At 49.7% G+C, this 13,146-nt stretch overlaps 1 protein-coding gene across 1 annotated transcript; it reads right to left on the bottom strand.

Moving 5' to 3' along the window:
• Window positions 1–1,347: 1,347 nt before the first annotated feature.
• SYNDIG1L (synapse differentiation inducing 1 like) lies at window positions 1,348–6,710 on the bottom strand. The gene is made up of 3 exons (XM_013941015.2): window positions 6,282–6,710; window positions 4,447–4,584; window positions 1,348–1,506 (listed from the first exon to the last, which is right to left on the bottom strand). The coding sequence occupies exons 1-3, from the start codon at window positions 6,708–6,710 to the stop codon at window positions 1,348–1,350; spliced, it is 726 nt and encodes a 241-aa protein (XP_013796469.1).
• Window positions 6,711–13,146: the final 6,436 nt, after the last annotated feature.

Below are 13,146 nucleotides of genomic sequence, written 5' to 3' on the forward strand. Positions count from 1 at the left end.
AGAGGCGTTTGGATGGATGGACGTACTCCTCTCCATGGTGTGGAAAGAGGTGTGTCCTGGGGGTCACCCCCATGTCTTGTTGTGCTCTCTCCAAGCCGCCCCCCTTTCTGGATGTTGTCCCCTTGCAAACAGCACTCGCACCCCCATGTTACATCAGCCTTTTCTTTCCATCCTTCTCTGTGTGCAAGCCACTGACCTAGTGCTGAGAGCAGCATCCTTCGGGCTTCTGGGGAAGGAGAAGATGTGGCAGCAGAACAACCCTTTTCTCCTGAGGGATTCCTCAGCAGTGGTGATGACTGGGCTCATGTTTCTCAAACCTGTAGGCAAGGGGCAATGCTTGGGAGAGGGACCTTTGCCCAGCAAAGCCCCGACCTACGGCGAAACCTGGGAGGTCCGGGCAGGACTCCCTCTGCTTCCCTCCCAGCCTCCCTCCCCTGCTCCTCCTAGGTCACTTCTTGGGCAGAAATTCCCACTACAAGTCTCTTGAATGGCCAAGCACCATGGGACGCCAACCTTAGTGGGGCTCTGAGTTGCAATTGTCATGATTGTCATTATTATCGCTTGAGAAAACCTTGATGTCTTTCCCTTCAACAAGCTTCAACAAGTCAAGTGACTGTGCACAACTACCAGACTGTGTTTCTCCTTGTTTCTCATCTGGAAGGGGCAGGTGACCGATCTAGTGGCAGGACCAGCTCCTAGCTAGCTTGGATCTGGAGTGTCTCTGCAGAGGGGATGCTGAGGGTACCCCAGAGCATGCCCTTTAATCATGTCCATGCTGTGCCCTCCTGCTTCGTTGCAGCTGAAGGGCCAGGTAGCTCCCCATGGCACTCAAATGAGAATGTTGTCCTTATCACAGAAGTCCTGAAACCACACCATGACCCTGGTCTCCCAGAAGAAAGAGTGATGATTCCCTGGTGCCATAGCTCCTCTCCTCCTCGCATGCCTCCTTCATGGGTGAAGCCTGGGAAATAACTGGTGGATGTCTCTGCTGCAGGCCTGGGAGGGGAAACTGGTGCCCTGGTTGTGGTGGGGGTGGTGGCACCAGGCCAGCAGCAGTGTGGCGCATCACTCTTGCACCTCTTCCATGAGGGAAATGTGCTCCTCCCGGTCCCAGCAGCCAGGTCAGGGCTGAATTTCCTGCTAGTGGTTGGCATCATTCCACAGCATCAGGGAGAACGAGGGTCAGTCTACTGTGTGTCTGAAAGGGGAAAGAGCCTGTGCAGGGCATCCAAGCGTGGGTCCTCCTGTGCAAGTAGCCCTTGCAAGTACCGGTGCCCTGTGCTCCACAGAAAAGCTCAATCCCAGGAGGGCTGGCTGCTGGGGATGGCATCGATGTGTAGGTGGCAGCTATATGTGGTCCCCTTTGGAGAGATAAGCAATCAGTGCTACAACGACCCCAACGTACACTCCTGTGCCAATGGTTATGGAGAGTGCAGCGAGGAAGAGAGCTCGTCGGGAGGCTGAATTGGCCAGGTGGAAATCTCCTTTGGAGACAGCCTTACTGGTCTGCAAAGAGAAGGCAATGCGTAAGCGTCTTGTCACACAGTCTGAGTCTCACAGACTGTGAGACTGTTGGGCACACAAACTCTGCAAGGAGGTGGGTGGCTGGTTCAAAGTGGGGGAACAGCACTGTCAGCTGGATTTTATGCCTACAGCACACTTCTGCATACTTTGAATTTCATGCCTAAAGGGGAGAGGAATTATATTTGGATGGTTTCTTTCAATGAGGGGAACTTGCTCAGGAGTCTTACAGCCTTAAACTGTTCCATATGGAGAGGGATGGTTGCTGTGATTTTTAGGGAGTGAATACAGGTATTTGCAGAGGAAGCTGTCTTTGCTCTGCTTTCAGGTGGATTTTTGGAAATGTTCATTGCTTGTGACTGCACCAGTTTGGCCTTTTTGTCCATGTGCAATACAGTTGCATAAGGGCATGCACAGAGGTGTGTATATGCAGAGACTGGGACTGGAACTTGTCTCATTCAATTGCAGTAGCTAGAAGAGAGGCACTCAGGCGTTCAAATGGGCTCTCTCATGAAAAACAGACAGACAATTCCAGAGGATTATTCCTTCTATCCGAAGAGAGGAGTCTCAGATAAGTGGCCTGAAATGCCCTCTGCAGCTGTCTCTCTCTGTACTGACCTGAGAAGGGCCCTAAACTAACTGCTGCATTTTTTGATACCTAAATTATCACAAACTGAATCATAATCTTGTTACATTGCAGCACTTTGCTAACAGACTTGGATGCTTTGAGCGGGCTAACTGGATATTCTGCTGATGCTCCATGTTTTTGCTGGGATCTCTATATTTAAAAAGATCTCAGGAAGAACACTGAATATATCTTGGAGTCATGGATTATATGATTTTTCAGCACACAACTGAATCAGTTGCTCTCACCTCGCCACTTTGTTCCACGGAGGCTGTGAGAGGCAGGGAAGCACGGTGGGATGGACAGCAAGAGGACCGGAGGTCCAGGAAGGCTCAGAACAGGGGTGCCACATCCACATGTTTCCCTGCATCTCCTCTTTTTCTGCCTGCAGATTTTGTCTCAAAGGGGACCAGAGGCTTTGGCCATTTGTCTGCAAACTCCAGACGTCTGGGAGCTCAGCCAGAGCCATGAGTGGGCTGCTGGACTTTTGCAAGTCAAGACAAATGGTTGGTTGACCTGGGTGTTGTCTCTGTGGTATGGACTAGATACAAATATACCTTATGAGTGGCACCACGAAGGGGACTCGGTGCCATCCCTTTCGAAATGAAGGAACATGAGGCCATTTAATGAAATATTTATGTGTATTTACACACATAAAGAACAAATCTGCCGAAATTACTACCACAGGCTATGGGGGTTCATTTATATGAATACCAGCAGTGGATCTTCAGGAACTTTAGGCAGGATCATGGATTTGCAGGGATCAGCCTGGATTTGAGTATTGCAACACTGGAAAGTTATTCTTTCTGCTAAAGCCCTTGGTACTGCCTCATTTCAGAGAAAGGACCCCAGGCAGTTTAACCTGTTGGTCTGGCTTTACTGATACTTGGTTTTGTCTGCATCTGGTTTTCAACTGAAACCTATTTGACATAGAATAGACTAATGTGGTTGGTGATGGAGATGAAAATGAATGTCAGTTCTCTGACTGGGAACTTTCAGCTTCCTTGAGTGTTTAGGACATGTTCAAGGCTACTCTTAGTATTATTTACTATTTGTGTTAGAATTGCTATGTGGAGATCAGGACACCCATTGCGCACAAATGCAGAATAAAGAGATGGTCCTTGCCCCAGAGTGAAAAGATGTGGTAATTTTAGCAAATGGAACTAATTAATTGCTAAATTTAAATTGGATGATGTACATCATCACATGGAGAAGTCACAATGTTTGCCTCCACCATGTGCAAAGATGTGAGATAAGCCACCTCTCAAAGGGTTCTAGCCAGTTAAAGCTCCGCCTTTCTCTCACTGGCTCTGTGCTAGATACTCATTATAAATATACTTTTCCATTTCTGTTTCCATTCTCTTGATTTAACTTTTTAAAATCCTTCACCCATCTCTTTTTGGTACAGCAATATCTGTACAAACCTAGACTAAATTCCCTGGCATGAACTATTCTGGGTTAACATTAATGTAACTGAGACCAGAGTCTGGGTTAAGTTCCTGTGAAGGCAGCAGCTCCTCCAACCTGGTGCAGCCCAAGGCCCACAGCCCTCTCCAGTCTCTGACACTTTCCCACTGGTGATGTCAGCAATGTTACTGCCAATTTACACACAAGGGGAAGGCAATGGGAATTGGCCACCTCGTGTGGGTCTTGAACCCTGGATGTCCTGGGAATCCCAGAGCAGTTTCTATCAGATAAGAGACCTTCCTTTCCAGCTTTAAACAGTTTGGTTTTGGCTCGCAGAGTTTAACGAACCAGCATCAGAAACAAATGTAGTGATGTCCCCATAGTGAGATGCAGAGACCAGACTCAGTTGCACCCAGTCTCGGCAGCCTGACTCCCAGGTGCTTGAGCTGGCTCAGCACGGCCCAGACCACGGCATAGGACCTCCTCACGGTGCCTACTGGGGAACGGGAAGCAAATGATGAACCGTTTTGCCTTCCTGAGCCTGGCTGGAGGGTGGGAACCCGGGCAAGGGGCCAAGGAAAGCTCCAGGTTCCTAAATAATGCCTGAAGGACCCAAAGGAAAAACATGACTGCTGGTAACCCGCACATATATTTGCTGAAAGGCAAAGCCTCTGCTCTCCCTGCAGTGGTTGTGCAGCGGTCTAGGAGCACGAAGCACCCTGTGCCTCAGCCCTCCGGAGTCTGGGCATGATGCAGAGGGGAGCCTCAGAGGCCAGAGAGGTGCCTGCTCTGCTCTGAGTGGTCTCTGTGGCTTGTGGGCCCCTTGCTCCAGCACCTCAGCGTGGCTGAGTGCATGCGGTCGAGCACAGGAGCCAGCTTGCAGGATCTCTTACCCCTTGGGAGAAGTAGAAGGCAGCAATGCCCAGGGGCCAGAAGCAACACAGCATGGAGAAAAGGGCCAGGCCCAGGTGGTCCCGGGGAGGAAGCATCAGGAAATGATCCTCACTTTCACTGTCACTGGAGGAGTCGCTCTGCAAAACAGATGAATTCAGGACCAGTGCAGGGCTCGGGGCTGCTTACCCGGGGAACACCAGGTAGCTTGTGCAAATGCCCTTCATTGCTCACGGGCCTCCCCACCACAGCAGCACGTCCATGAGCCGCCCTGCAACTGAGCTGGCCCTGCCATCTTGTCAGCGTCCCAATGACCTTGCACAAGTTGCGGCCCCATCATACCCTCCTCCTCCTCCCCACCTGGCTCCAGCCTGCCCTGGACAGATCTTGTCGCCAGCCATGACAGAAGATGGGTTTCCTCAGCTGCAGGATGCAGAGGCAGCATGGGCTGTTGTCTAGCCTCAGCAACAGGGCATTAACAGACAGACCAGCACATGGGGATGTAGAAGGAGTCTGCCTCAAGCCCTTAATGCAAACTGCACCCCATCCTGGCAGGGTGGGAACTGGGGGCTAAGCTTGCCCATCTCCTCATACCTACAGGCTCCTCACCTCCCTGCTTCCCTGCAGGCTATTTCACAGCCTCTCTCCTCACGGCTCTTGATCTCTCCTAGCCCCATCACAATTTCTTACGTTTACTACCTGCAAATTCAAGGAATGAGTTTCAAAAATATTTTATTGTCTCAGCCTGGTTTGATAAGAAAACATGTAGCTCAACAAATTCAAAAATGGAATGGATTCTCAGTTCCCTGACAGCATAAATGCTGAGCTCTCTTGGTGGGGGTCTGGGATTTCCCTAGGAGATATTCTTAAACTGAAATATCTTGAGCTTTGGTGGAACTGGTTGTTTGTCAGCTTAAACAAACTTAAACAAAGTGCGTTATCCCCATTAGGGACTAGTAGATTGATGCCTTGCTAAACTAATTTAGAAAGTGAAGGAAAGCACTTGAATTGGAGCCTCCATCACAGTGGTGATTTGCCCTGTTGTCTTGGCAATTGCACCTCTCAGAATGGCTGTGGTAGTTTTGCCTGCATGTGGGCACCTTTGCCAGCAGACCAGCCTGAAACAATATGCTTCTGTGGGAAAGGCATGCGGAAGTGGGGGAAAACCATGTTACAGTCTGAAAAAGCCATATTGCCAGCATCTAAACAAGCAGAGTTGTACCACCTCATCAGATGTCAGCTCCAGCAGGCTCTGGGGACCCACTCTGACCTTGGGGTCCTGGGGGATGTTCCTGGCCTCTGCACCACCACGCAAGTTGTGGGGAGGCAAACAGCATGAGGCTGCTTTGCCAGCTCTTACTCTTCCTTTGCAAGATTCATCCTGTCTTTACATATTAAGCTTTCTCATGATTGCTGGCATCAGGCTTGTGAATTTTACTGTTGTTCAACATGGTTGCTATTTCCCATTAATTCTAGTAACACAGAAGGCACAAGCTGCCCTTGTCAAACACTCTGCATTATCCTCAGGGTCTTGCACAGACTGACACATCTCCTGTTCTCTCCCAGGGGGGATGCAACCAAGCTGCCAGCCAAGCTGCCATCAGGGAAGCTGACCTCCTTCTGAGGCCTGTGGTGAGGAGAAGGGAGTAGAAGTTATAAGGAGAAAGAAGAAATATTGGGTGCACAGAGAAAGACTGACAAGACAGAAAAGGGTCTGGGAGGGAAGCAATGGGGAATGAGAGGAGAAAAGGGAAGGGTGAAGAATACGGAATAAATGACCCAATGGCCACAATTATCAGAGAAGGATTTGGTGCTATTCCACCCTTGCAGAGCTCACCTCATACTCCTGGAGTTCCTCCTCCTCCACCTCGTAGGACACAGTTTGGATACGGATGTCACTCTCTACCAGGCATGACCCTTGTGCATCGCACCCATTGGGACCTTCAGATGGGGCCTCTTTGCTTTCCATAAAAGTGGTCTCACAGCTTTCTGTCTTGCTGTCCTTGGCCTTGAGAGTGGTCTCATCCTTCACAAGGATGAAATTAGGGCCATATAAGGCTTCAACAGCCAGCTGCAGGGAACTGGCATCCAGCAGCTGGTGAGTCCTGGCACCACCAGTGTTTTGGAAGATGTAGGAGTACAGTTTCCCCTGGCAGTGATGACTGGGGTAGTCCTGGCTGCGATGCTGGTGGTAAGAATAGCCGCTGTGAAGGTGCCCATTGGCCTTGGCCAAGAGGGGATTCTGGAGCTCGCGCACGCTCTCCATCCTGATGGCAGGTGGGGAGGGCGGTCCTGAGCAGGCAGAGAGAGCGGGAACAAGGAGGCTGTTATTTCAGCAAGGCAAGGAAGAAGAAAAGCCTATTGCCCATGTGGAGGTGATGTCAAAATGAAGCTAATGGGAACGGTAGGATTTGGCAATGCTAGAGAAAATTAGATCCTTCCCCCCCTTCCATGGCTTGAACACTATCTCAGCAAACTGAGCATCTCTTCATTTCTCCCCAGCTGGTAGTAAGATAAGGATGCAGCCATGCAACAAGATGATCTGATTCGGACTGGATTAAGATGTGGATTTGCTGTATCTATAATGCATCTTGAGAAGCCACATGCAGTCTGATAGGAAAAGACCTACTACTTCTTTTATGCTGGTTCATAATTTGTGCTGCTACAAAGGATAACAGACAGCACAGAAGCAGATAAGATGCCAGCATCTACTTGAGGGGCCTTCCTGACTTCCCAAAGTGGAGTCTCACACAATGGATTACAGCCCTCCAGGCATTACACATTCAGCTAATGGCTTTCACATACAAAGGATGTTTTCTAGGCTCTTTCAAGGCTGAGCTGGGGCTCAGAGGGTAACTAGAAATTGAGGAAAGGCAGGAGGCTGTGGTGAGGACATTTTGAGTAGTGTTTTGGCTTGGGTGTAAGTTTGGGGAGTATTGGCCACTCAGCCAACCACACAGAGGAACAGAGGAATGCACAGGTTAAACGGGAGACCCAACGGGGCTTGGTCCACATTGAAATTATCGCAATTTAAGTAAACAAACATCACATAGGACCTTTACTTAAACCAGCTCAAACCCTGTGTACAACTGACAGCCACGTAGCCCCAGCACTGGGCCATCACCTTCAGACAATCCTGAGTCCAGAGGGGATCCCCACATACAAAGGTAGTTTTGTCAATACTGATTTCTTCCTCAGTAAAATTTACCTCCCTATTTCTTTCCTCCATTTCAGATTGCTGAAACATCATGTTTGTAATAACAGTGCTGCTTTTTACGTGGAAATTTCTGAGATGAAATATTTCAACCTCTCTCCTTCTGAGGAGCGTTTGCTGTTTTGGCTCTCCAACCCACCTTGGCACAAAGATGATGTATAGTGAAATATCAGAATTCCCCAGGAGAGAGAAACAATTACTTTGCACTCTTCAGTACCTGAGTGCTGTTTTACAGCAGCTCCATAGTGTGCTCCCAGCTCCTGGAGCATGCCACCTTATTGCCTTGCAACCCCAAATGTTACTCTCCTCCTTGGAGACCTCAGTAATTGCTTCCTCTGCAGTATGTTGTATAGCAGAGACATGCTTCCACCTGGCACAGGGTTCCCTGTGGCACACTAGTCTTTCCGATACATGGCACATCACCTTGGGTTTAAATCTATCCTCGGGATGAAAATATAAATAAAGAAGCTTGAGGTAAAGACTCTAGAGATTGAAAAGCCCAGTTACTTCCTAAGTGATCCTGTCCCCATGGCCAGATTTTTCCACACTGCACAAGTTTTAGTGCAGTATCCAGCTTTAAATGTCCCTGTCAATGGGCTTTTTTTTGGCAGCAGTTGTCACATTTTTGAAAGCTGTACAGGAGAATGAAGCCATTCAAAAACACTCCTGTGTTGCTAAAACTCTGCCTATTTCAGTGAATGCTCTCCACATCTCCCTCCCCAAAACCATCGTCTGCTTTCTTCAGACTCTCACTTTACTAATAAAAACAGATAATGGGTTGTATGGCAGATGGCCACTAAGTATTTTCAAAATGTTTAAGGGAAGTGTATATTTGTATCACAGACATTTTTATTTCCTACACAGATCCAGAGAAGCATGTTTGGAGCACAAAGCTTGATCTCAGTTTTCAGGAAAGGAAAGCACAAACCTCTTCCTTGCTTTCCTTGACGTGCAAATTACATTTCTAATAAAATATTTTGCTTTTTAATAAATCAATAAGGGGACAATAGTCGCTGAGTATCTTCTGAGAGTAATGGTCCAACCACAAGCAGAAGGACATCATGAAGCTGAGCTCCAGTGAAAAAAAGCTGATGATTTTAGTAAGGCATCCATGCCTTGTGCCAAGAAATGCTTCTGGCAGTGACTTCCAGCCGGGAGGGATGGGAACTTGCTGCTGAACTTGCTGGGAGCTGTCTGAATGAGCAGGATCCAAATGTGCTGAAAATGCCAGCAGGCAGCCTGTGGGCTGCTGATTAGTGGATACTGCATGTATGAAGGTTGCTGCTTATCTTACTTCAGGTCTTCAGTTACCGATTTGGGGGAGGGAGAAAACTGCACAGCAAAGACATATGTTCACAGCCATACACAGGGAAACACTCAGAGCATGGGTGGGTGAAAGAAGGGAAATGAGGAATTAAAAACCTGAAAGGCAGCTTGGAAGGAGGCAGTGAGTATTTGGGAAGAGGGCTTTGAAAGGCACACAGGCTGACACGGGGGAGACAGGGCAGCAAGAGCAGCCGAGAGGGGTGCTGCATGGCCCCTGGCAGTATAGAGCACCAAAGCAAAATCACAGCAAAAAAGCTATTAAAAATCATCGACTAGGGAGGGAAGACTGCCCCTATATCACTGTGCTGCTACGGGGCTTGAACTCTGCTGGATTTGGGCACCTTGCAGCACAACTTGAAGGATGCTACCAGACAGACTCCCGGGACAGACTGATGGGCAAAGGCTGGCCTGCCTGGGCCAAGTGGGAGGAGGAGGAGAGAGGGGTTGTGGGAGCAAATGTCCCAGGGTGAACACGTCTCAAAAAAGTAACAGTGAGGGTAATGAAAGAAACAGCAGGAAATATTGCTGAAGCATCAGGATAATGTGGCTGAGGGGACAAGGAAAAGACTGAAGAGCGAGCTCTCGCTGCAGTTCTCGTGGGTATGCAAAGTGACCACGCAGCACAGTCGCAGCACCCAGTCCTGGCACCTGTGTGCAAGTGGGGGTGTCCCTGGGAGGCGAGGCCGAGGGCCCGCGTTGCAGGAGGCCTTCGCAGCACGCTCAGCCATGCTGCAGAGCAGCCGGGGCTGAAACACCTCCCTCATGCACCTCTCCGTTAGCTGATGTAAAGATCCGGTGCCTGAGGGGTTAGAAACACTTCCCACTCCTTAGTCACCATGATCAGTGCTTTGCATGCTGACAGTGTGCGTGCACACAAGCACCTGCACTTGCATGCACTGAACAGTGTTTGCAGGCCAGGACTATGCCTTGCACAGAGCCCTGTGGGGACAAGGGCCATAAAAATACTAGAGAGGATATTAGAGTGGGATCGCAAGGAAAGCAAGAACCACACACATGCACAGATGCAGGGAGGGGCAGAGCCCAGACAATCCCACAGACATCTCCAAACCAGATTTGATTTATCTGGATTCTACAGTGAATTTAACTGGGACTTTATTACCAGGCTTGGGGGAAAAGGAATGAAGCAGACAGATGAAAGCAAGAAAGCTGTAAAAGACAAAATTGGCTAAGAGCAGACACTCTCCATCCTCATTATAAGTGTGATTGGATAGCATGCATAACCATTAGCCCCATGGTGCTAGTCTGTGTAATACTGGCAGCAGGTAATAGCAGTGAGATGCTATTAGGTGTGTAGGGAAGATGCACACATACAAATGTACACACACAACTTGAGTCCAGAGGGAGGGCACACTTGGGAGGAGGCAGTCTCTAGTGCGCTTACTGAGCTGGACTATTACTGCAGTCAGACTGAGCTGTATTGCAGAGACTAGTGGATGCTGCCTCCACAATAAATTGTCTCTTCCCTGTGCGCAGCCATTCCCATAAACACCCCACAAGGCAGGGGCTCTCCCATGCTCTCTGCACCAGCTGCACCATTCCCTAGCAGAATGGGAAAAGCAGAACTACGTTGTTTACTCTGAGTTTCTCAAAGCAAGTGCTGTATAAAAGGAGCCAAAATAAGGCATGAAAATAAATATGTACCAAATTCAGCTCTGTGCTTCAGGTATCCCATCTCCACATGGCTTCCCCACTGGGTTGGTCCAGGTCCCCGCAGGACCAGCCTGGAGTGTTTTCCCTCCTCATGTAGAAGGTCCATGCATTGCTGGCAGGAATGGGCAGCTCTCAGTGGGACCCTCAGCACAGATGTTGGCTATGATAAGTCCAGTTAAGGCTAATTTAAGTAGCTTTTCCAGAAATCAATCATAATTTAATTGCCGTGTCAAGCAAACACTCTGCATTGCTTCCTGGGCTCATTAGCAGGTTGTGGTTGCCTTGCATGTCCCCAGGCTCCCAAGTGAGAAGGTTGACCCATCCTGGCCAAAGGCTTTCCCCTTTGGGCCAGCACTGAGGGATGCCAGTATGCTCAGGGAGCAGGGCCCCACTCCAGTGCCAGCTCTAGCCAGGGTGGAGAGCGGGGGACAGCATGCACAGCCATTCCCCACTCAAGTCATGAAAAGCAGCATTGTGGATGGGCTCAGCTGCTGTAGTCAGAGGTGGGCCCGGTCCAGGTTGAGTGGAAGTGCAGGACTCTCCATGTTGGAGATGTCCCCATGGCCAGTGCCCTTCACAGAGCCCAGGCCCTCTTGAAAGCTCTCAGGAGTTGCTTTGGGTCTTCTGGACTGAGGCCCAAGTCCTGCCAGACACCCAGGGAGGCAACATCTCTGCCTTTGGGCATCCAAGCTTGTAATTCTGCCTGAGAGAAAAACAGCTGGCAAGGCCGGCAAAAAGGAAAGGCAAAGAATACCAGAAGGAAAGTCAGCATTTGGAAGAAGAGAATAACAGGGATTAAGGAAGGACTGTGAAGGGTCATAGACCATGTAATTAGAGGGGGGCAGACTGGGCCATCTCAGCCATAGGAATAGCATAACAGAGTCAGTACTCAAAATGAGCCATGATTTTCGGAGCCATGATCACCTAAGGCTTAGGTACAGCTCAAGGCGAGACGGAAGTGCTTTTATTAGACCAACAGATGTCACTGCAGAAAACAGATGTGCTCTTGTGAGCACCCAAGCCTGCCTCCATGTACTTAGTCTCCAAGTTGCTGCTCCTGTTTCAGATTCGTGGACAATGATGTGCCTGATTACAGAGCTGTTTTTCCCAAGGGTGTCGATTAGACTAACAAAGTCTTCACCTGTCCCTGCAAAGGCTGCCTTGCCAGGAGCGTGAGGCAAGGAGGCTGGCAGGTGATGAAGCAAAGGGGTGGTGTGGTTGGAGGGCAGGTCTCAGCAAGGGCTGGAGGGGAGGGTGACGGGGTACCAATCCAGGGATCTGTAATCACCAGAGAAACAAAAGGGCATAGTGTGTAGTATAGTCAGCAAGAGACAGAGGGGAGGGAAATCAAAGCAGCTTCTGAGCCAGGCATGGAGCTGGGCTCTAGCCCCCAGGATGGAGAAGAAATGGATTGGGGAGCTGCTGTAGGGGAAAGAGTCAGTGAGAGCTTGGATGGGAGGAGGAAGGTGCCACAAAGCCCATGGACATGGGTTGGATGGCTGAGAACGTTCATGATGAAGAGCAGCTAATTTACAACTTTGATGGAACCTTTTTGACAGAGCTGGAAAGGAGTGAGAAAAGCACTTGTTCTGATCTCCTAACAGGTAGAGCCAGCACTGCAGCAAGGGGCTCCCAGCTCCAAAAGAGACTAAATTGGTCTGAGAATTGGGATGCAATGGGCTGCTTTTCAAGGTTCACAAGTCAAATTGGGCAATTTCCAGGTAGAAATCGAGTCTTTAGTCTCCCTGATAAAAACGTTTCTCTGCAGCAGTGTGTCAGCCCAGCTGTGCTCAGAGCTAAGGCATTACTCCTAATGGTGAGACACGGCAAATCCCTGCCCAGCCCGGGGAGGGAACAAGCCGAACAGCGTCAGGAGAAGCCATGCAACAGGCTCTGCATGGACACTGGCTGTCCTGCTGCCTGACCTCCCAGCCCTGGTACAGACCAAGGCAGACATGCTGCCCTCAGGCACCAGTGGAGTGCCGACTCCAGGGGAGCAGTATTAACTGCATCCTTCCAAAATACTAAAAAAAAAATAATACTACAAACCTCATGATGTAGGGACAGGTGAAGGTCACAGAAGAACAGGCAAATCGATGGTGTCCTGCTGGATCCTGTGTTCCTGCCTGTGCTATGCACTGATATTCCCATAGGCAATATCCTGTAGCGTTGTGTTGGGAGCCTGGCTCACTGCCACCTTGTCCCCTAAGGACAAGCCCCCGGGCACGATACCCACACAGGACTGGTATTTGGAGATGTGGCCACTAGATGTCTCAGGTACTCTACACAGCACAGGGTGTCTCTGCCTTGCAAAATCCACAGGAGGTTACCCAAAGTCCAATGTGGGTGCAAGAGCACCTGAGTCCTGGCCGGGTATCAGGGGTGCAGGGGAGCTGTGGGGCACTGTAGGGTGTCCCGACAGGGGCTGTGCTGTGGATGCCGCTCTGCGTCTCCCTGCCCATGTCACCACAGCTGTGCAGTCCTGAGGCAC

Source organism: Apteryx mantelli, chromosome 4, assembly GCF_036417845.1.
Source record: "Apteryx mantelli isolate bAptMan1 chromosome 4, bAptMan1.hap1, whole genome shotgun sequence".
Taxonomy (NCBI): Eukaryota; Metazoa; Chordata; class Aves; order Apterygiformes; family Apterygidae; genus Apteryx; species Apteryx mantelli.